General features: G+C 45.3%; 1 protein-coding gene across 1 annotated transcript; it reads right to left on the reverse strand.

Annotated features, from left to right (window-relative positions):
* Positions 1-7,403: 7,403 nt before the first annotated feature.
* LOC103626850 (uncharacterized) lies at positions 7,404-8,016 on the reverse strand. The gene is made up of 3 exons (XM_008647211.2): positions 7,964-8,016; positions 7,759-7,832; positions 7,404-7,548 (listed from the first exon to the last, which is right to left on the reverse strand). Exons 1-3 carry the CDS (start codon positions 8,014-8,016, stop codon positions 7,436-7,438), a joined length of 240 nt encoding a protein of 79 aa, XP_008645433.1. The 3' UTR covers positions 7,404-7,435.
* Between the last annotated feature and the right edge of the window lie 12,958 nt (positions 8,017-20,974).

Below are 20,974 nucleotides of genomic sequence, written 5' to 3' on the forward strand. Positions count from 1 at the left end.
TGTACTTTTTATTGAACTTGTGTTCACTTAGTTGCACATGTTTGGTGTACTATTCCTTTGTCATTTCCCAAATGTGTTGAATGAATGATTGCTTTGCGTTGACAACGAGCAGTCCGAGGTTTCTGAGTGTGTTGCAGGAGACTTCTTTGAACAGCAACCTGGTGAAGGCAAGTGTCCTCTACCCATTATGTCCTATTTACTTTATATTTCACTGTCCCGCATTACAAAATTAAATCCTGAGGATTGACTAGCTTTGTATTTACCTTGTCCTTGATTACCTTTTGGGTTATTATAGTTAGCTTCATGCTATTGCTTTACTTTAATCAACGAACATGATGAGAACATTTATGATATGATGATGTTATCTTGATTATGATGATGAACTTGTGATACTTTAGGGGACTCAGGCTGGTTCCTGAGTACCTCTCCGTAAGGACCTGTTCGTTGAGAGACCACCTGGGATAATAGTACAACCATGAGGGTGGAATGGGACGCCCTTAGCTGATTAATTAGACGAACTTGCAGTGTAGGCTTTGTCGTATGGCCGTCAATGGGGGTCGGGGCATAGTGCTTGCTCTGCTAAGGGTGGGTGCCGAGGTTGATTCGATTTGGTTTTGTTAGTCACCCACCTTAGGGAGGAGTACTGTGTTTGTACGACTGGCAAAACCTTACAAGCAACTACACACTAGGGAATCTTTGTAAAGGCCACGTAGTGAATCCCTGGCCATTCACCTCGGTAGTGAAGATCGGGTCTGTACAACTCAGGCTGGGAAGGGATCACGACTCGTGGGTAAAGTGTGCAACCTCTGCAGAGTGTTAGAAACTGGTATATTAGCCGTTTTTACGGTCAAGAGTAGTCGTGGGATCCTCTTTGATTAGAATGACTTTGGATACTTTTATGATGATGGTAATCGGTGATGATTATAACTGTGGTTTCTGGTATTTCCTCTTAGAGGGAGTACTTTTGGGTAATAACTTGGGTTTATTACTAAAACTTGGCTTTTCTACCAGTAATAAATACCTGACCAACTAAAAGCAACTGCTTTAAGCTTAACCCCACATAGAGATGGCAATGGGCACAAACCCACTGGGTTTTGCTATCCCAGACCTATACCCGTCAAAAATATCTATACCCATTAAAAAACTCGTACCCATGACGGGATTGAAATTTTCACAAACCCGTACCCATCGGGTTAGTGGGTACCCAAGGGTTTGGTCGGGTTTAAAAATGACAATATGCACTAGGTTTGGTCGGGTTTAAAAAACCCACGGGTTCACGGGTTTGGGTACTATTGGAACAAACCCGTACCCATGAACCCGTCGGGTATAGATTTGTGCCCATTAACAAACCCATGGGTATGAAAATTGACCCAAACCCATACCCCAATGGGGTAAAAACCCATCAGGTTTCGGGTACCCATTGCCATCTCTAACCCCACATATAGCTTGTCCACTTTAACCAAACGGGACATTTACTGAATACGTTGATGTGTACTCAACCTTGCTTTAAAAACCATGCAACCCTAGGTTGTCCAGATTGCCATCAGTGCTTAGGTGAAGATGCATGGTGGACTTTCAGGAGTTTCAGGACTTCGATGAGTTCTAGTCGTGTTTAGTGGTAAATCCCCAATCAGCTGCCTATGAAGGCCTTATCATTCTACATTTCGTATACGTACTTTGATTATGATAATGACTATGTTAAGTTAATAACTCTGTGGATTTCTTGGACATCTTGATGTAATAATGTACTATTTCTGCTATTTACTTTAAGCAATGTGTGATGTTGTCCAACTATGTAATCGTTGTGTACGTGAGTTTCTGATCCTGGCAAGTACATGGTTCGCATTTAGTTTGCCTTCCAAAACCGGGTGTGACGTTTATCCCTGACATATATATTAGTGTGAATGTATAGGGATCAAGAATAAAATTGTAACTTTACCTGGGCCATATCCTGGGTCTATAAATAGCGGAACAGTGCCATGCACTGAACAGTGCCAGACTACCCGGAATATGTTTATTCCGATAATTACTCAGTTCACTCTCTTGCTTCGGCAGTCCAATAGTATTTGTCAGATTATTGACCACCTTAGCTCCAGCACGATTAGGTATATATCTCAGTATCTCTTCGTCTACACCACCAAAGAGTATAGAATCAGGCTGGTAGCCGCCTGCTATGGCGAACTCCCTTAATTCAGATATGTCTTCTTCACTTAGCTCCTGACCACTCAAAGGCCTCAAGTCGAAGGTCTTCTCTTCTGTAGAAGTCTTCTCAATTTTCTTCGTATCAAAGCCAAATCCTTAGATGTGACGTCCTTTTGCTTTCGAACCTTAGAAGTAGTTGCATCTTCAGCTTCTTTCCCAAGTGCTACGTCCGCAATAATTCTATCAATTTCAGACATAGTGGTCCCATAAGTGCCACCACTATCTTCAGGTCCCTGAGTTGTTTCGGCAGTTTTATCTGTCGCAATGAGTTTCTATCCGGTCATAATCTTCTTCCTTGTTTCTGTTGGAGGAGTTTTACACACAGCCTTCATCACCGTCATAATACGTCGTTTCTTTTGAGGAACCACCTTTGAAGGACCCCTCTCTATCTCTTCTTCGTCATTTTTGTTCTTTGTTGTCTATAATAAGTTAGTCAGATCTAACCCAGCAGGCTTAGCATAGCAAAAGGCAAAGGACCAGTCATTACCTCCAGAATTTTTGTAACACTAATAGATGACGTCGAAGGGGGTCTCAGTGGCCTGCTTCGGAAGTTTAGATGACCATTTGTGGATTCTGGCCATTTGTGGATCACGAAGCTAGTAGAAGGGCTGGTGTACACGAAAGAGCTTTGAAGGCAGAGAAATAACTGTCAGCAGGTTGGTGCAGAAGTAGTAAATGCCAACCGACATTGTAGGGTCGCCCGCTTTATATACACGACTAAGCACAGAAATCGAGGGGTGGTGTTGTTTCCCCCCACTGTTATGTGGACCAAAAGATGTAATTATTATTTCTGAAGCTTCATAGACTTTATCAATTTTAATAACGAGCTCCAGGAAGGTGTTTCTTGGACCTTTGGCACATGGCCTCCCTTATTCGTTTCTGAAAGGGAAATAGGGTTAACCATTTCCTATAAATAGATTTTGGTGGTTGACGACCAACACAAACCACATGGACTAACTAGTTTGGCTAGATTTGATTTATCTCAAGTGCGTAAGGTTCAACACAAACCAAGAAAGAAATTCAGTTAGGGACTCAATCAAAAATTGGAGCAAGACATAGAGTGTGCTGATTTTTGGCACACCGGACTGTCCGGTGAGCTAGCGGAGCAACGACTCCCTACACGCCAATGGTCGTTTCATCAGATGAACAGTGCCACTACAGAAGTCAGAGCGCAGAAGTTAGAGGTCACCAGACTGTCCGGTGCAACAAGAAGACAAACGCCTCCAGCGGCCAACTGCTCCGAACCCTAACGGACGCGCTGACGTGGCGCACACCGGACAATGAAACAGTGACTGTCCGGTCGCGCACCGGACTGTCCAGTGCGCCCATCGCCAACAGCCTTTGCCAACGGCTAGGAAGTGGTTGGGGGCTATAAATACACCCCAACCACCCCATTCATTGGCATCTAAGTTTTTCAGAAGTTCACATTCAATACAAGAGCTATAGCATTGAATCCAAGACACAATTCCAAAGATCAAATCCTCTCCAAGTCCCAAATTCATCTCAACCACTTAGTGACTTGAGAGAGAGAGTTTTTGTGTTCATTTGCGCTCTTGTCGCTTGGATTGCCTTTCTTCCTTCCTCACTCATTTTCTAAGTGCTTGTAAAGCTAAGCAAGAGACACCAAGTGTGTGGTGGTCCTTGCAGGGTCTTAGTGACCCGTGTGATTAAGGAAAAGGCTCACTCGGTTTAAGTGACCGTTTGAGAGAGAGGGAAAGAGTTGAAATAGACCCGGCCTTTGTGGCCTTCTCAATGGGGACTAGGTTCTTTGGAACCGAACCTCGATAAAACAAATCACTGTGTCTACTCGCTTTGATTCTCACTTGATTTGTTTGCCCTCTTTCCTCTCTCTAACGTTCCCTTGCTAATATTAATTTGAGTTTGCTCCCATACGTCATCCGCATCCTTTGAGCAACTCTTAGCAAGGGAAACATTCTTTCGGACTTGAATTTAATTCTAACGCTAACCCCGACCTTAGTGTGTGTTTAAGTTTATAAATTTCAGGTTTTGCCTATTCACCCCCCTCTAGGCTACTTTCAGTTTTGCGGTATGATCTCGTTATAAAAATGAACTAATTCGGGAGGGGCTACTATTGGGTGCCCTCATAGCTGAAGGTCCTCGAAACATTGTGCTAACAGTTAAACATGCTTCTAGTATCCTCTACGGGTAGAAGGATTCACCTTCGTCTACACCAATGCATGAGCAAGCGATGAAGCTAAAAACTTCAGCTTCAATGGATTGACTGGTAAGCAGGAACGAAGGGGAGAGGAGGCTTTATATTTGAAGTGCCAGCACACGAAACTAAAGGAGACAGGAAGATTCTAGAAGGTTGGTTGAGGTGGCGCGAAAAAGGAAAAGTCGATATCAACCTTACTAGATTTGTAGCTCACATGTATAAGATTTGTGGACATGTATGTAATTTCATATGAAGTTGTATCTTGCCACTATAAATAGGAGCACAATGCCATGCATAGAGAGACTTTTTAGAGTTGGTAAGAGAGAATAATCGCTCAGACTTCGAAGCTATTTTGTCTTACCTTCGCACTTAACTTTGTAAGGCCAAAGGAATAAAAAATGAGTGAACAACAAAAACCTTTGATGTTGTGCATTTTCATTGAGTCTTCCTCCAAAGTTGCGGTCTTCTCTATCATGACCTTTTGGTGCTGGAGGACAACGGAAACCACCATGTGGATTGTCCAGCGACGGGGGTGGTTTTCTAGCAAAATGCTGAGATGTTAGGCCTAGCCGAAGCCCCTTGACCATGGCCTCGATAACAATGTCATCTAGGACACATGGTGCCTGAGCACAAAGCCGAAGAAACCTTCGGACATATGCCTAGAGGTATTCATTTGGGTCTTGGGCGCACTGAAAGAGAGCTTGGGCAGTCACTTGAAAATATGTGAGTAGCAGATCCTTAAGCTTTTACCAAGATGGAATTGACCCTGGCCAAAGAGAGGAGTACCATGTTTGTGTTATGCCTCTTACTACCAAGACGAAGGATTTAACATCACTGATGTGTTCCCACCGAATGAAGCAATGGTTGTTTCATAGATCATAAAAAAACTTGTTCTAATTGGCCTTCATATGTGGGGAGTTTGGGTGACCTGTACAAAGCTGGTTATGGTGTTATTTGTAGATCAACTAATAGAGGGGATGTGTTGTCGTAGACAAAGGTGGCATGCTCTTGCTCTTGCGGGTGAAAAATCCCTTTATCATGATGACCCTAGTGGTATACTTGCTCTTCTTCATTCCTCATGCGATGTGATTCTTCCAATGCTTCATCAATCTGTCACCGAAGGTGAGCGACTCAAAGCATCTTCTGCCTTTTGTATCTTGAGTTTTCTTTGCATTGCTTCAAGGTTCTGGATTTTTCATCGACATTGTATTATGGTGGAAGTGCTATGCTTCTCCCTTCTTCATTCAGTGACCTTAGGTAGGTGAACAACTTCAGTCTCATCATGGTCTTGTGGATTGAGATTAGAGTTGGTCGTGACAACCTGAGTTCTCTTCGGAGGCATGTTGATCGTAGTGGGCCGTGAGTTCACTGGAGGTGGACGCGAAATGTTGATAATCTATTAAAGCTCCTACAAAGAACCACAACGGATCAACACTATTAAAATAACAACACCTTCTCCCGTTATCGTCGAGGGTAAAAAAGGAAGAGGAGAAGAATAAGAGCAGTGGAAAAGACAAGCATGTAATAATAGAAGCATATAAAATATATCACGGAAAAACATATTTCCATCCTTGTTATTTCATTTTTTAAAGTTCCTTTCAGTATCATCACATACATGAGTGAAACTTAAAAGGTGCGAAGAGCGACCGAAGGTGAGTATAGTGACGGAGCTTCGAAGGCGGAACACTTCGAAGATTGCACAAGCACGGGAGTTGCAAAAGTGTCGTATGCATGTACATTGTTTGGCTATTTATAAGGGCATGACGATGTCCAATTCCGTATGAAATTATATAAATATAACAAACCTTATATACGAAATATAGAAGACCAATGAATGACATTTTTACCTTTACGCTCTATGTGACCTTCATCAATCACTAGGCACAGTATCAGTTAGCGTGATATGGGTTGGTAAAGTAGTAAAGAAAGTCTTAGTTATTAGGAAAGAAATGTTGCAGCCTATCTGCCACTGAGTTGGAATCGATTTGATTAACCTGCTAATGCACGGAGATTAGCCAAATTCGAGAATATGAGGACCGTCGGCAATGTCATATACGTCTTCTTGAGCTCATTCCTCTTTTCGTCGCTCAGGTCGAAAAAGGCCTCACTCAATCCCGAAGCATGTGCTAACGTAGACAACAAAGGTCCATTTCGTCTTTCCGAAGTAGACGGTCAAAATCTAGATGACCTATCTTCTAAACATACTCAAGACAACATAATATTTTTGCTATCTGAAGACCTTCGACAAAAGGTATTCTCCCCGTAACTGGCCGCACGGTGTCCGGTGGATGATATGTGATTGCGCCAGTGGCCAGTGCGTGCGTGGGCACGCGCACGGGGGCAGCATGGCCGGACTGGAGGTGATCCTGGGCTGTCCTGCTTTGCTTGTAACGCCAACAGGACCAGCGAAAAGGGATGCTGTTGCGTATGCTTTTGCCTGTTATGTCAATTCTCTCTCTGTTTCTTTCCTCGATAGTCGGTAAGTACATCCACATGCAGGGCCACAGTAAGAGGAAAAACGGATGCACACGTACCTACGGCTACAGTAGACGGGCACTCACCCACCAAGTACAGTACTTACGAACGTGTAGATGTACCAGACACGATCGCTCGACTCGTGATGAGTGAGACAAGGTAAACGAGTCACTCAGAACGCAGCAGCAACGAGCACGACAACTGTACGTATGATTCCATCCCATTCGCATTCCCAGGTAAATCCCGCCCCGGCGAAACTTCCGCGTGGCAACCAATGGATCGCTCCCTCGATTCCCAGGTAAATCCCGACCCGGCGAAACTTCCGCGTGGCAACCAAGTTAGTTAATATATATATATATATATACACACACTAGGTATGTGCCCGTGCGTTACAACGGAAGTAAAAATGTTGGTATAAAACATAGATACGGAACAACAAACATCACTATAATATGAAAAATAAAAAATAAACAACAATATCCCGAATTGTAATCAACATCTCATGCTGGTACACACAGTCATCAAAGTGGAGTTGAATATTCCAAATTGCTTGGTTTACTCGGTCCATCACAGAAGGGATCATCAGCTACTGCCAATATAATGAACTTCAAAATCATTAGAAAATTTTGCCTCGCCACTTGGTCCGTCAACATGCCCTCCTCTGCCTGATTTCCCCCCATCAATAGTTGTAACCCCTAAGAATCAAAACCTAATATGTCAGGCACAAAGGAACTTGTTCTTTACAAGAGATTAGACAAGAGAGAAGTATGCATAATGATTGCAGAAACGTCTAAATACATGGATAAGGGAGAAGTATGCAGTCATTTAGGAATAAAATGGTTAACTAAAAATGCAGTCATTTGCTCCTCATATTTTCTCTGTTCAGCAGATGGACAGGGGCTCACCATTCCACTCCTTGAGGCACTTGCGCAGCGATGTCTTCCTCAAATGAGCGCTTGAAGTACTCGTGATAATCATCCTACATACCAACTCCACATGAAGTAGCATCTCCAGTACAATGAACAAGGTACAAAAATTTAGGCAACAACTACATCAAAAAACTGAAGGCAAAAAACACAGGAGCATCTAAAACAATTGCTTGTCACTTACTCCCTGTGCATAAATCTTCCTGGACCCTTCCAACTGCGATATCTCGAGATCATGGGTGTTCACCAACTCCTACACCTCCGATGTGCTCGAAATACTCCTCGAAATATTCAAAAAATTGATCGGTTACTTATCAAATGGAGAAGCAGTAGATAATGCAGAGCAAAATAAAAAAACCTGAGCTCTGTTTGTGTTCCTCTTGGTGAGGAAGAGCCCGAGCCGCTACGATCGCATTCCTAGTGAATCCCAACACCATACAACCACGACAAAAGTGTTAAGTAGACCTCCTAGTGAATCCCAACACCATACAACCACGACAAAAGTGTTAAGTAGACCTCAGAACAACACCACAAGGAAACCAAACGTGAGAATAGCAAACCACCAATACACACAAGCATCCATGGCATTAACACCATAGTTTGTTAGGAAAATTCAACTGAAACATGGACGAAAAATGAAATCAAAGTGGTATGGGAAGGCTAAGAATAATATAAATGGTATGGGCATGAACTCTGTACCTAACAATACATGATAAAAAAATAAAAATTCAGCTGATTCATGGTCGGAAATCAACAAGGATTACAGAGTTCACGCACCTTAAGGACAGGGTACTTTTTTATTTCATTAACAGATCAAGCAAAATAAAAAAGTAATGAGCAAATGAGCCTAGATCACATCTGTAATAGCTCAATCGGGAATATGCTATGTATGTAAAAGCACAGAAAACAAGTTGCAAAACTAAGAGGCGACTCTGAGAAATGTACCTGGGAGAAATTGACAATGAATGGAAGAATGTGAGCTACACAATCTAGTGGCTCCAACAATTTACCAAGAGCAGCACAACCTTCAACAGCCAACAAACGCACGGAGTTTCTTTGATCTGAAAATAAAGACCAACAAACGCAGAAGTTGTCAGTCCTGCACCCAAGAGCAGTGGTACTTCTGTAGAGGCAGAAAGCCCTCTAATTACGACAAAGAAACTCTGTGATAGATGCCAGTATGTTCATCCTGTGATAAACACGGTTCAGAATCTGTCACAGTGGAAAGAAGCTAAGAGTCTCAAGGCCCAACCAGTGCATGGTAAAATGTTGGATAAGGAGCATGTAAACTCACTGGCAGATGTAGGTCCAAGCCATGATTGTAATTCTGCCCGCCACACAAGGATGAACCCTAGCTTGTAAAGTAAGAAGGAAATTTCTTTGGACGCTAGCAGTGGACAATGTGCAAAGCAAATCTACTTGTGAAACAGATGTCCTCACCACATCCTTTTGCTACCTAGGCATAGAGACTTGAACACAAAGGATACAAAAGCACTTACTATGAATTCAGTAACGTCAACAGAGCTAGTAATAGGGTCAAAGAGTCCAACCTTCGTGTACATCATAAGGATGAAAGCCACACATGATGCTCACTGACCATCTTATGCAGCACCTAAGCTCCATCGACACCCTGCACACCACAACAAGTGCATCCATTACAGATCCCATAATGCTTAGAGTATATTGGATGCACAAGAAAGGGCCAGCGTTGTCCACGACTTGTGATAGGTTTACGTCCTTTGGTCTTGAGTTCTTCGAGACCCATTTCAGGTAGGAGCTCTTTTGGGTGTCAGGCTTCGCCATGATGCTTCCTGGCCCTGAGCTCGCCAAGAGGCTGGGGCTCGACATTAGGGTGAAGAACTCCTCAGGCTCGATGAGGGGGACAAACTTGGTGAAAGTGATAACCACCCTCACTGTTGGCACAACGGGGATTGCAATCTGCATGAATGGCAAACATGAATAATGAGCTGAATGCAAAGCTACGTTGCACTTAGGAGTACCAAAATGAGCTATGTGCAACAAGATAATTACAAGAACAACCTTTAGAAAATTATATAATATATTGTGGCAAGAAGCAGCCGAAGGTACACAAAGGCAAAACAATTGATGGCGTCCACACTTCGGTGAACACCACTTTGCGGAACATATAGCAAAACTTGGACGAGTGCTCCAAGCTGTATGTCTAACCAATTTCTACTTTCTACAACACCATAGGTTTAGTTTTTCCCATCAGGTTTCATTTGTCATATAAATAAACTATGAGTCATCAAAACAAGATACTATCAATGCAGGTGAGGTGAGTGACAGTTAAGTAAATTCCCTTAAATCTGTGTCCTAAGTAAATTCCCTTAAATCTGTGTCCTAATTGCACCTTCTTCTGTCTGCAATCATAGAATCAAATAAAATAGATTTGTCAAAGAAAAAGTGGAGACTGCAAGTTCCAAATTTGCAAGTTTCTCCACCTTTGATTCCTAAAAATAAATACACCAGCCCCCCATGCTAAGTATTGGTTCCTAAAAATAAGTCATTTTCTGGATAAAGTGAGAAAAGTTGTTGCCTTTTACTCATGTACAAATTTGTGAATATGTATCAACTGGATTATGAAGATGACTAACTTTTTTTCTAAAAGTAGGTGATAAACATTGAATTCGGGTATCAAAGCCTAATTAGACTACCTTTTGTAGAGAACTAACAATTTTAGCCTAGATAAAGTAACTGGTTTCAGCCTAGATCCAATCCAGGGTATGGTTTTTCCCATATAATCCATTGCATAAATTAAGATCGATTTCTGATACATTGCAATTTAATGCCCACAAATCACCTAAAATGCAACCAATTTTACATAGCTATACAACTAATTGAATATCTCCAAATGAATGATATGGTGCCAGGGACACTAACAAAAGTACACAACAAGAGAAAATAGCTCAGGAGGATGTAACATCTCCAAATGATATGGTATTAATGGACACTAACAGGAGCTAAGGAAATGAATGATGTTGTAGTAATGTTGTAGTAGAGATTGCTTTAAGAAAAAACCACTTTAGTCAACTCACACTACAGACCCCGTTCCATTTTTGAGCCCTTTTTTCATTATTTGACAAAAACTGACTTCGACGAGTAGCAAATAATTGGACACTAACTGAAGTATAAGTATGTCGGCTATCACTATCAGGAGGGCTATTGATTATTCCTAGAACATCAGTATCATCAAGGCTCGACCAAGAAAACATCCGGTGCGCAAAATGCGGGCTGCAATTCACCATTATATGAAGCAACACAAAGTTGAGAGCAGCGAACTCACCCCATACGGGGTTCTCAGTTACACCACACCGGAGTCCCGACGCCTCATACAGCGGCCAGCGGGGCCGTCTTAGCAGCAGCGGCGGCAGCGCCCGCAGCTCCTTCATCCTCAGTCGCCCACTGCTCCTGGTAGTACGCAGCCAGATCGGCATCCCACTCCTCATCCTCCTTCTTCCTCCTCGCCTCGGCCTCGGCCTCCTCTGCCTTCCGCTTCGCCTCTGCGTCCTCGGCCTTCTTCCTCACGTCCGCGTCTGCAAGCGCTCTGTTGCCATTCCGGCCGGCATTGGTCGGCGCCTGGCCTCTCTCAACGTCGTCGTTCCTCCGGGTGGCGTCCCCGCGCGCGCCTCCCCTCCACGTGTCTGGCTCCGCCGACTCGCGGCCGAAGCCCGGTGGGATCTGGAGCTCGCCGCGGAGGTCAATGCGTCGACGTGGGCGTCTGCTGCGGCCGGGCGTGGGATCGAGGTCATCCTCCACGTCTGGATCGGGATCCGCGGGCGGGATTCAAGGGAGCCGCTGCCGCGGCCGTGGGCGTCCCGGGCGCAGATGGGGACGGGGACGGGGACGCCGTGGGGGTCTCCCTCCCAGACCTTACTGCCACCATGGGGGTCTCGCTCCCAGACCTCACTGCTGGCCGAGGCCAGGCGGGATCTGGAGCTCGCCGCGGAGGTCGATGCGTCGACGCGGGCGTCTGCCGCGTCCGCGGCCGGGCGCGAGATCGAGGTCATCCTCTGCGTCCGGATCGGGATCCGCGGGCGGGATTCGAGGGAGCCACTGTCGCGGCCGTGGGCATCCTGGGCGCGGATGGGGACGGGGACGCAGACGGGGACGGGGACGCCGTGGGGGTCTCGCTCCCGGACCTCACTGCCGCCGGCGTGGGCCCCGCAACCGGCGCCGGAGACGGGGACGGGGGCGCGGTGGAGGTGTGCGGCGTAGTGATGGGGAGAGGAGGAGGAGGTGGATCCAGGGCGTCCATGGCGGGGAACCGCAGCGCCAGGGCGGGGGGTACGGTGGATCCACGGCGGGGGAAGGGGCGAGGTGAGAGGGAGAGGCAGAACCCGCGGGCGTTGATGCAACGCGGATGGAGCGCGGAGGGAGATGGCAGAACCGTGCGCCATCCAAATTGTGGACGCCTATAATAGGGACATAATTAGTAGTATATATATATATATATATATATATATATATATATATATATATATATATATATATATATATATATATATATATATATATATATATATATATATATATATATATATATATATACGACGGCACTAAAATGCACCCATGTGTATTTTAGTTTGTGGATGCACAGACCCCAAGACTCCATGTTCGACCAGAGCATCTAACACCCCGAGCACGCCTCCTGTAGCATCCCAAAAATTCAAATCCTGAATTTTTCTCAAACTCGCTCTAAATTCAAAATGAATTTCAAATTTCATTTCAAAATGTTTGTTTGCAAGTTGATATCAACAAATAAATTATAGTGGTCTATATTTTCTCCAAAATCCTCCTCAAAATATCCTACAAATATTTCCTCAGTGACCCCCCTCAAATTCTTTCCAGAAATATTGCCCAGATATTCCACCGATATATCTCCAAGTATTTTCCTCTTGAGAAATACCTTCAAAATCATTTTTCAAGTCCCTACAAATATTTTCTTCATAACTTTTCTCATGCTCATACGTATATGTATGCCTCCAGTGTCATACAGTGAGCTCTACAAGCTAATCTCACTTATACAAGACAAATACATGCTAACCTCCCACTAATCATCTCATCCTCCCACTAATCCTCTCATCCCTCCCCCTAATCCCCCCACCATGGCTATAAATAGAGGGGCAAGGGCCTCCTCTCATCCCACCCCAAGCCATTTCATGGCAACTCTCTTCCCCCCCCACACACACCCACTCCATGTTCCACACAAGCACACACTAGCACAAGGATCGTTCGATCGTTCTTCGATCGTTCGTCCCCTGTTCTTAGTTTGTTCGTTCATTCGTTCGATCGTTCGATCGTTCGTCCGATCGTTCATGGTTCGTTCGTCCGTTCGTCCGTTTGTTCGATCGTTCGTCCGTTCGTTCGTCCAAATAATCTTTTTCCTACCGTTATGCTGCCAAAATTCCTATCGTTCGTTCGTTCGATCATTCGATCATTCATCGTTCGTTCATAGTTCCTATTCATCATTCATCGTTCGTTCATGGTCCCTATTCATCGTTCTTCCAGATAATCTTTGTCCTGCCGTTATGCTGCCGAAATTCCGATCGTTCGTTCGTCCGATCATTCGATCGTTCGTCCGTTCATTCATAGTTCCTATTCATCGTTCATCGTTCATCGTTCGTTCATACGACAATTCACCATCACTATTCACCGTTACTATTCATTATTACTATTCACTGACACTATTCACCATCGTTACTATTTAGTGTTACTATTCATCATCGTTACTATTCATCACCGTTACTACTCATCGATGATATCTAGTAACTTTTTTCGTCGTCACTATTCATCGTTACTATTCATCGATTATCCGATCACCCCAAATTTCAACTACTCATACATCATGTTGTCCAGTCCACCTAAGACCAGCCAGACCCATATTCCAGTCATACGAACTCCGGTGACTGTGATTTTCCTTCCAGTGGGAACTTCCCATCTGGTCACCCATCCCAGGTTTCTCCAAGTTGAGCACGCCTAACTTTAAGATTCCTTCGAACCAGGCTTCCAAACTCAGGTTCCAATAATCCTCGTTTCTAAATTCTTATCAAACGATTCCCTATCCAACCATGTCATCCCTTAAGCATGGTCCATATTCCAGAAAACTCCCAAAATACTCTTGTCCCATATTCTGCCTATAACTCTCCTGTTCATACTAAGTCAGACGATTCATTCATCACTATTCTCACCAACAGTGAACTTCACTGTGCTACACCACATACACCCATCTATAAATACACCCAGCTACCCTCTCCCTCTCCACACACACTCAACACCCTCAGCCAAGGCAAACACCCCACCCACTCAGTTACTCTGCTCTGCCGGCTACACGCATAGTGTCGCTTCGCCTCCAGTCCACCCTCTTGGTAAGAACCTCCGCTCCACCACTAGTAGTATCTCAACACCACATGACACATATTCTACTCAAGACTCTACCCATCCATGTATCGCTATTTTGACCACTATACTAAATATTTGTTGGTATACTTGCTTGTTTGTATGTTTGCTCATTCATGTTGTATAGTTATCAGAGCGTTCGTGCCGTCTCGTGGAGGCCAGACCTGCAAGTCTACGCCAGGCAGTGGAGCTAGAAGCCAGTTCCACGAGCTCCCCTTCCCCCTTCGCTGAATAAGCACGACAAGCTCACTGGATCCCTTTGATGCATAAATTACCTATGATTTTTCAACCACGACCCTCAGCCTGTTATTTTATGCATGATATGATTTTGAGACAAGTTATTATGGCCACCCAGCCGCTTGCCGCAATCAATCCTGATATATATGTTCCAAATGATTTGAGAACAGGTGTGAGTTTTCAAAAGAAAATGCTTTTCAAAATGTGTGTGATGAAGGGTTTTCACCCTTATCACCTTGTGAGTGGGATAATCAGGGACTCCCTGGTTTAGGGGAGGGCCTAAGGTGTTGGCTCAGCTAGTTTAGGCGTGAGCAGAAGGATTGTCCCCTCATATAAGGACCGGTTTGTCATCTTCACTACCTGTACTCTTTAATAGTACAACCACTCGAGACTGTGTGAGCAGTCACTCAATCTAAACTCGTACGGTCCAACCCCAGGGTTATGAAGGCTGGGGAGCACCGGGAGGATAAGGAGGGGGAAAGTTTTGTTCGGTTTGGACATGGTGGTGGCCTGACTCCTTCCGGATAACCGTTAAGGTTAGGACGTGCGGGGAAAGAAAGAGAGTCGGATTCGGTTCTCACTAGCTATGAGATCGCAGAGCCGGACTAGTGGGTAAAGTGTACACCTCTGCGCAGAGTTTGAAAACCTATTCGAATAGTCTGTGTCCACAGGAATGGACGAGTCTGGTATGGTATGGCAATTAATGTTTTGTTTTCCAAAAAAAGAGATGCTTTTGAAAAGTGGTTTTTAAAAAAGGTTCGGCGATTGAGCCGTGAGCTATGGTGGACGGGAAGTCCAGTAGCTGTTATTGGAAATGAAAACCAGTGGGAAACTGCTGAGATACCTGGATGGTTTAGTCCAGGGGATTTTGTTATAATACTGAAAAACTTCCTGCTCCTTTTGGAGAGGATGCGCTTTGCAAAAATACAAAATGTTTTTCAAAACAACTCTGCATAAAATATTGTTGTTTCTGCAAAATATCCTGAGCTCCACATATTCCATGCATTATATCTGATTTCCCCATTCCGCGGGTGAAGGTGGGCTGCTAAGTACGTTTGTACTCACCCTTGCTTATTTGTTGTTTTTCAGAAAAAGGAGATCGGGTAAGAGTTACGACTGTTCCCAACCTTGCCTGTGGCTGTTGGACCGCTGAATTGCTTCACTGCGTATATCGGGCTGCTTCAGCCCCACTCTGATGATATGTCCCGAGTTGTGGACCAACTCTTAAAGTTGATCGCCACCTTTATAGGTTTGTCTCGTTTAAGCAGATCTGGAATCATCTGATGTATAAATGTGTTTACTAGCCTCCTGGGACTAGTAATTGTATCACATTTGAGTCCTAGAGGATTGGGGACGCTTCACCTCCCCATAAGAGCACGCCCTCGGCCCTCCTGTACGCGTGCCTCCCTATCCCCCGCCGTTGCCGCCGCGCGCCTCCCTATCCCCGCGCCACCCTCTCTCCCGCCGCTGCTAAGCACCTCCCTGTCCCCCGCAGTCCCTGATAAAAATCTAAAGGAGAAGCTACAGTCCCTGATAAACTATCCTCTGGGGCCCACACAGTTTAAGGTGGAGTGGAATAAGCTGGTGGATGAATGTGTCATAAGAGAACACCCTGCAATTGTTGCATTGTGGCAGAAAAGGAAGAGATGGATAGCAATATATTTCAAAGGCATGTACTGTGGGCGAATGACTTCCACCCAGAGATCTGAAAGCCAAAACAGGGTTTTGAAAAATGGTTATGTTAACAATGTGACAAGCCTGCATATGTTTGCAAAGAGGGTGTTTAACTCGATTCAGCACACAGACCACATGGATGCTGGGGAGTCACACTACTCACAGGTATTTGCCCACCCCCTGCATTTTTTGGTCTGATTGTAAAGAACCTGTTAAACAAAAATGATTCCAACTGCTGGTGTGGTGTGATTGCAACCCCGCATTAGGTGTGATTGCAACTACTGTATAATTCTACCCAAATATCTATTAAAAAATGTAAACAAAATGATTGCAACTGCTGGTGTGTTGTAATTGCAACTGCTGGTGTGGTGTGGATGCAACTGCTGAGTTGCTCTGATGTGATTGCAAGTACTGAATAACTCTGGAAAATTTTGTTAAAAATATGATTGCAACTGCTGGTCTGGTGTAATTGCAACTGCTGATCTGGTGTGATTGCAACTTCTATATAACTATGTCCAAAAATCTGTTAAACAAACAATGATTGCAACTACTGTCTGGTGTAATTGCAACTGCTGGTCTGGTGTGATTGCAACTTCTATATAACTATGTCCAAAAATATGTTAAACAAACAATGATTGCAACTGATGTCTGGTGTAATTGCAACTGCTGGTCTGGTGTGATTGCAACTTCTATATAAATATGTCCAAAAATCTGTTAAATAAAACAATGATCGCAATTGCTGGTCTTGGTGCAGACTGAAGTTGGCAGGGCCTGCGCGTCGGTTCGGCCTGGGTGGGGTGGTTGGCTCGGACCAGGTGCTCCTGGCGCGTAGGTTCGGCCTGGGTGCATTCTCTATATTGAATGCACCCAGGTGTAATATATAAGTACAGTATATATATATATATATATATATATATATATATATATATTGTATATTAGGAGCCCTGGGCTTCCAATAACTAGAGGAAGCCCAGACCAGACAGTGCAATCCGGTCGAGCCGAACCAGATCCAGACGTCTATAAAAGAAAATTCGTAGTGCTAGGGATCAGTTTTTCACGCCCCATCTTGATTCATTAGCGACGGCGGTTGCTCGATAGCGTGTGCGGCGGTGGACCCCCGGCCAGTGGCTGCGGTGGCCGCGGCTCCCCGACCTCGACATGCGGTAGCCGCGGTTCCTCGATCCGAAGTAGAGGCGGCGGTTCCCAGGCCGATGGCGGCGGATCTCGATCCAGAGGGCGAGCGACGGCAGTGCACTTGTGCGGTGGCGGTGGTTCCTAGGCCGGTGGCCGCAACTACATTACCTCGACGCGCGGTGCCGGAGGTTACTCGATCCGGAGTAGTGGCGGCGGTTCCCAGGTCGGTGGCGACGACTCCCCGATCCAGAGGGCGAGCGACAGTGGGGCCCTTGTGCGGGCAAGCAGCGGCGTCCCCGAAGCCCCGAGGAGGCGGCACTTCCAAGGCCGACGAGCAAGCGACGCCCGTCGACGTGCGAGTAGCGACAGTGACGCATGAGGCGCGATGTTCGAGCGAGCGACGTCACGGAAGGCGCGAGATGCGCGCAGCGATGATCGCGTGTGACATCCTCCGATCCGGCGCAGTTTTCTTTTCGGTTATTGTGTTTTATGCCTACCACATGTATTATTTACGCTAAAAACTGTACGATTTTATGCTTGAACACGGAGTTCGTATATCAGTTTACTGCATGCACATTGGAAAGGCAATTCTTTGATTTATGTTGTTCGTAATTTGCGCGCATGCAATGGAAACTCTCACGATTTTGCCATAATTTTTGGATCTGTATAATAATAGAAACCGCATGCATGCGGCTGCCATGTTTTTCGGATCTGTCATAAAAATAGGATCGTAATAACAACCTACTAAAGCTATCAACCTCTCATTGACTCGGTATTTACACTTATAATTGAGGGATTTTATGCTCAAAACTTAAGGTTTTTACGCTCCACCCGGAGATGCGTCCACCAGTGAACAACATGCCATATTTTTTACGCAATGTAACGAATTACATAAATACCTACATCGTGTAGTATAATTTATATCAGTATATATCATAAACTAGTTCTAATGCGTTTAGTTGCATGGCTGTTGAAGGGATCCTATATTTATGAAGGAAATCTCTACTCCTTATTAAGGCTCTAAGGGTAGCCTGCCACTTTTGGTTCTGCCACCCGAACTCCCGCCCAGCGCCCTGCGAAATCTCCAAAATTCTCGCCCAACGCGCCCTGCGAAAATCTCCGAAATTCCCGCCCAACGCCCCTGCGAATTCCCGCCCAGCAAAAATAAGCGGGGCCGCGAGGATCAAACCCAGGCCATTTCAGCCACCACGCGCAACACAATGCAACAACCAATCCCTTGCTCATATGGCAAGGGCCAACGTTTATAAGCCGCACTATGCCTACTTTACTAGCCGGTATGGTACTAACCATATCTGTAAAGAAAACAACACAACAGTACCGGTGTCCTGGGCTAAATGTTTGGTGCGGCCCATACTCCAGCTATGTTTGGAGCAGCCCATACTCCAGCGACGGACGCCAGCTGTCTCCCTTCATTCTTGGGTAACCTCCGCCTCCGCGACGTCGCGCCCAACCGCTCGCACAGCTCCACTCCCGCGGCTTCCCTCTCCACGATCTCCACTTCTCCACCTTGAATGTGCTGGAGTTCCCCTCCCGCACTTTGCCGACGCCAGAGACATCCGCAACCGCAAGCGCCCCTTCCTCCTTCCTTCATCAGGAGCCGGAGGACCTCGCCGTCCACCACCTCCCCTACTCCCTTCCTCCATCAGCGTGGCGTCGGCGACCTGTCTCGGTCGAGCATCAGCCGAGAAGGAGCAGGTGAGCGGGCATCAGCCGAGCGGAGCGAGCAGGAGCCGGAGGACCTCGCCATCCACAACCTCCCCTCCTCCCTTCCTCCATCGGCGTCGGTGAGGGGTGCTTGTCGCTTGCGGACTGTGCACGCCACCGCAAGCCGGGACTGTGGGCGCCATCGCAAGCAGGTTGGTCGCACTGCGTTTGCGAGTCATCGGATACTGCTCTAACTGTTTTTCTTTCCATGTGCTTGCTTCTCTTGCTCACTGCTCCTCCCTACCCCAGTCTCTGCTGCGCGTGGAGGACAACCTTGCCGGCGAGCGAGGAGGAACGCGAGGAATCAGACGCACCGCCACGTCTGGTCTGCTCCTACCCCCCAATTCTCTGATCCTAAATTGTTTCCCTCACCTGCCTGTCCTCTATGGAAGACATGAGGTTCTGTTCATGTGCTTACTTTGATTATACTGTTTAGCTAGATCCTCACCGTTTAAATGGATTGTAAGTCTGTGATCAATAGCTGCAGGGGGGATTACTGTGATTTTAATAATAATCCTCAACCTTCAAGTGTCAGGTGTTGGGGATGCAGAGCGTTACCAGGGAGCTGGCGAGGTGCTGCAAAGTGAGCAGCAAGGGAGCTGATGCCGAGCTCGACTGCTACAGCTGCTCCGGCGTGCTGCGTGGGTGACAGGAATGGTGGGAGGAAAAGGAGACATGAGAGATAGAAGAGAGTAGAAATTGAGTACGTCTTCTTGCATGAGAAGGAGCGTACATGAGTAAGCTTCTAGACCGTGCATCAACTGGATAAGAACAGGAGCATTCCAAGGATTTGGTCGACCTAAGGATAAGAGAAAATGTGTGGCAGGGAGGGGATAAGGAGAAAAGGCTAGGGGATAAAGGCCATCGGCCAGCACATGGAGAAAGGTGATTTTTCCTTCAGATATTTGGAACCTCTGAACGGCTACACTTCACTGAAACACAGTTTCAATCTTCTGAATCCACTGAATCAGCCACACTACCCATTGCCCAGCTCTCTGTTTGATCCCCTTTTATGTCACAAATTCTCTTAGCAACAGGCCCATCTCCCTTAACTAAATTTACTCCCTAAGCATAGTTCTTTCACTTTGGTATAACGCCCATAGGTTGGAAATACTCAAAGAAAAAGTTGTGATGCGCTAAAGTAGAGTATAAATACTGAAAAGTCCAAATTCAGCTAACTGGACACCACAGTTTAAGTCTGACAGAGGAATTTGCAATAGGTTGTTCTCCAAGTTCTATACAATAGCAAGCCAACTCATTGCACAAACCTTGATTATCTATATTAGGTCAATCATTTTGCTACATACTCTTAACCCAAATATCTTTGGATTAATTACCACAGAGCTCCAAAGGTGGGTAAAAACACACAGATTCAGACTTAGATGTTTTACTGTTTGAAAATCCCCAACACCTGACAACTGATCTTTAGGCAAACATTACTCTACAGGGTGTGGTTAGTTTTTTGTTTAATTTGTTTTGTCATTTTCAAATGATGCAGACTAAAAACGCAGATGCCAACTACAAATAGCTTAGTGATATGTTGATGAAATTGTATTTTGCTCTTTGATGTGCTTCATTTTGGCCTTTAAATTAAACAAACTATTTGGGTAGATCATCTATTGGTGTATCTGTGTGCTCTAAATTACTATATTTGTATTTTTCACAGGACACATATTGCTGTTGCTCTGCTTGAACAACTGAAATTCTTGCTTGGGTGTGTTGATTCATAAAGTATTGCCAGCGAGCGAGGAGGAACGCGTGGACGACTCAGACGCGTCGCCAGGTCTGGTATGCTCCTACCCCCCCCCCCAACTCTCTGCTCCTAAATTGTTTCACTCACCTGGCTGTCCTCTGTGGAAGACATGAGGTTTTGTTCATGTGCTTACTGTGATTATACTGTTTAGCAAGATCTTCACCCTTTAAATGGCCTGTAAGTCTGTGATCAATATCTCAAACAATCCAAAAATTGGGCACCCATTTGCTTGGTGTTTGTCATATCTTTGATGCA

The sequence above is a fragment of the Zea mays genome, chromosome 5 (assembly GCF_902167145.1).
Source record: "Zea mays cultivar B73 chromosome 5, Zm-B73-REFERENCE-NAM-5.0, whole genome shotgun sequence".
NCBI lineage: Eukaryota > Viridiplantae > Streptophyta > Magnoliopsida > Poales > Poaceae > Zea > Zea mays.

Bases quoted from the DNA above. Each gene is read 5' to 3' on its own strand.
- LOC103626850 (XM_008647211.2), bottom strand. From the start codon at position 8,016: ATGATCTCGAGATATCGCAGTTGGAAGGGTCCAGGAAGATTTATGCAC. The intron at 7,833-7,963 runs GTAAGTGACAAG...GTTGGTATGTAG, and splicing joins GGAAGATTTATGCACAGGGA to GATGATTATCACGAGTACTT. The intron at 7,549-7,758 runs GTGAGCCCCTGT...TTTGATTCTTAG, and splicing joins GTGCCTCAAGGAGTGGAATG to GGGTTACAACTATTGATGGG.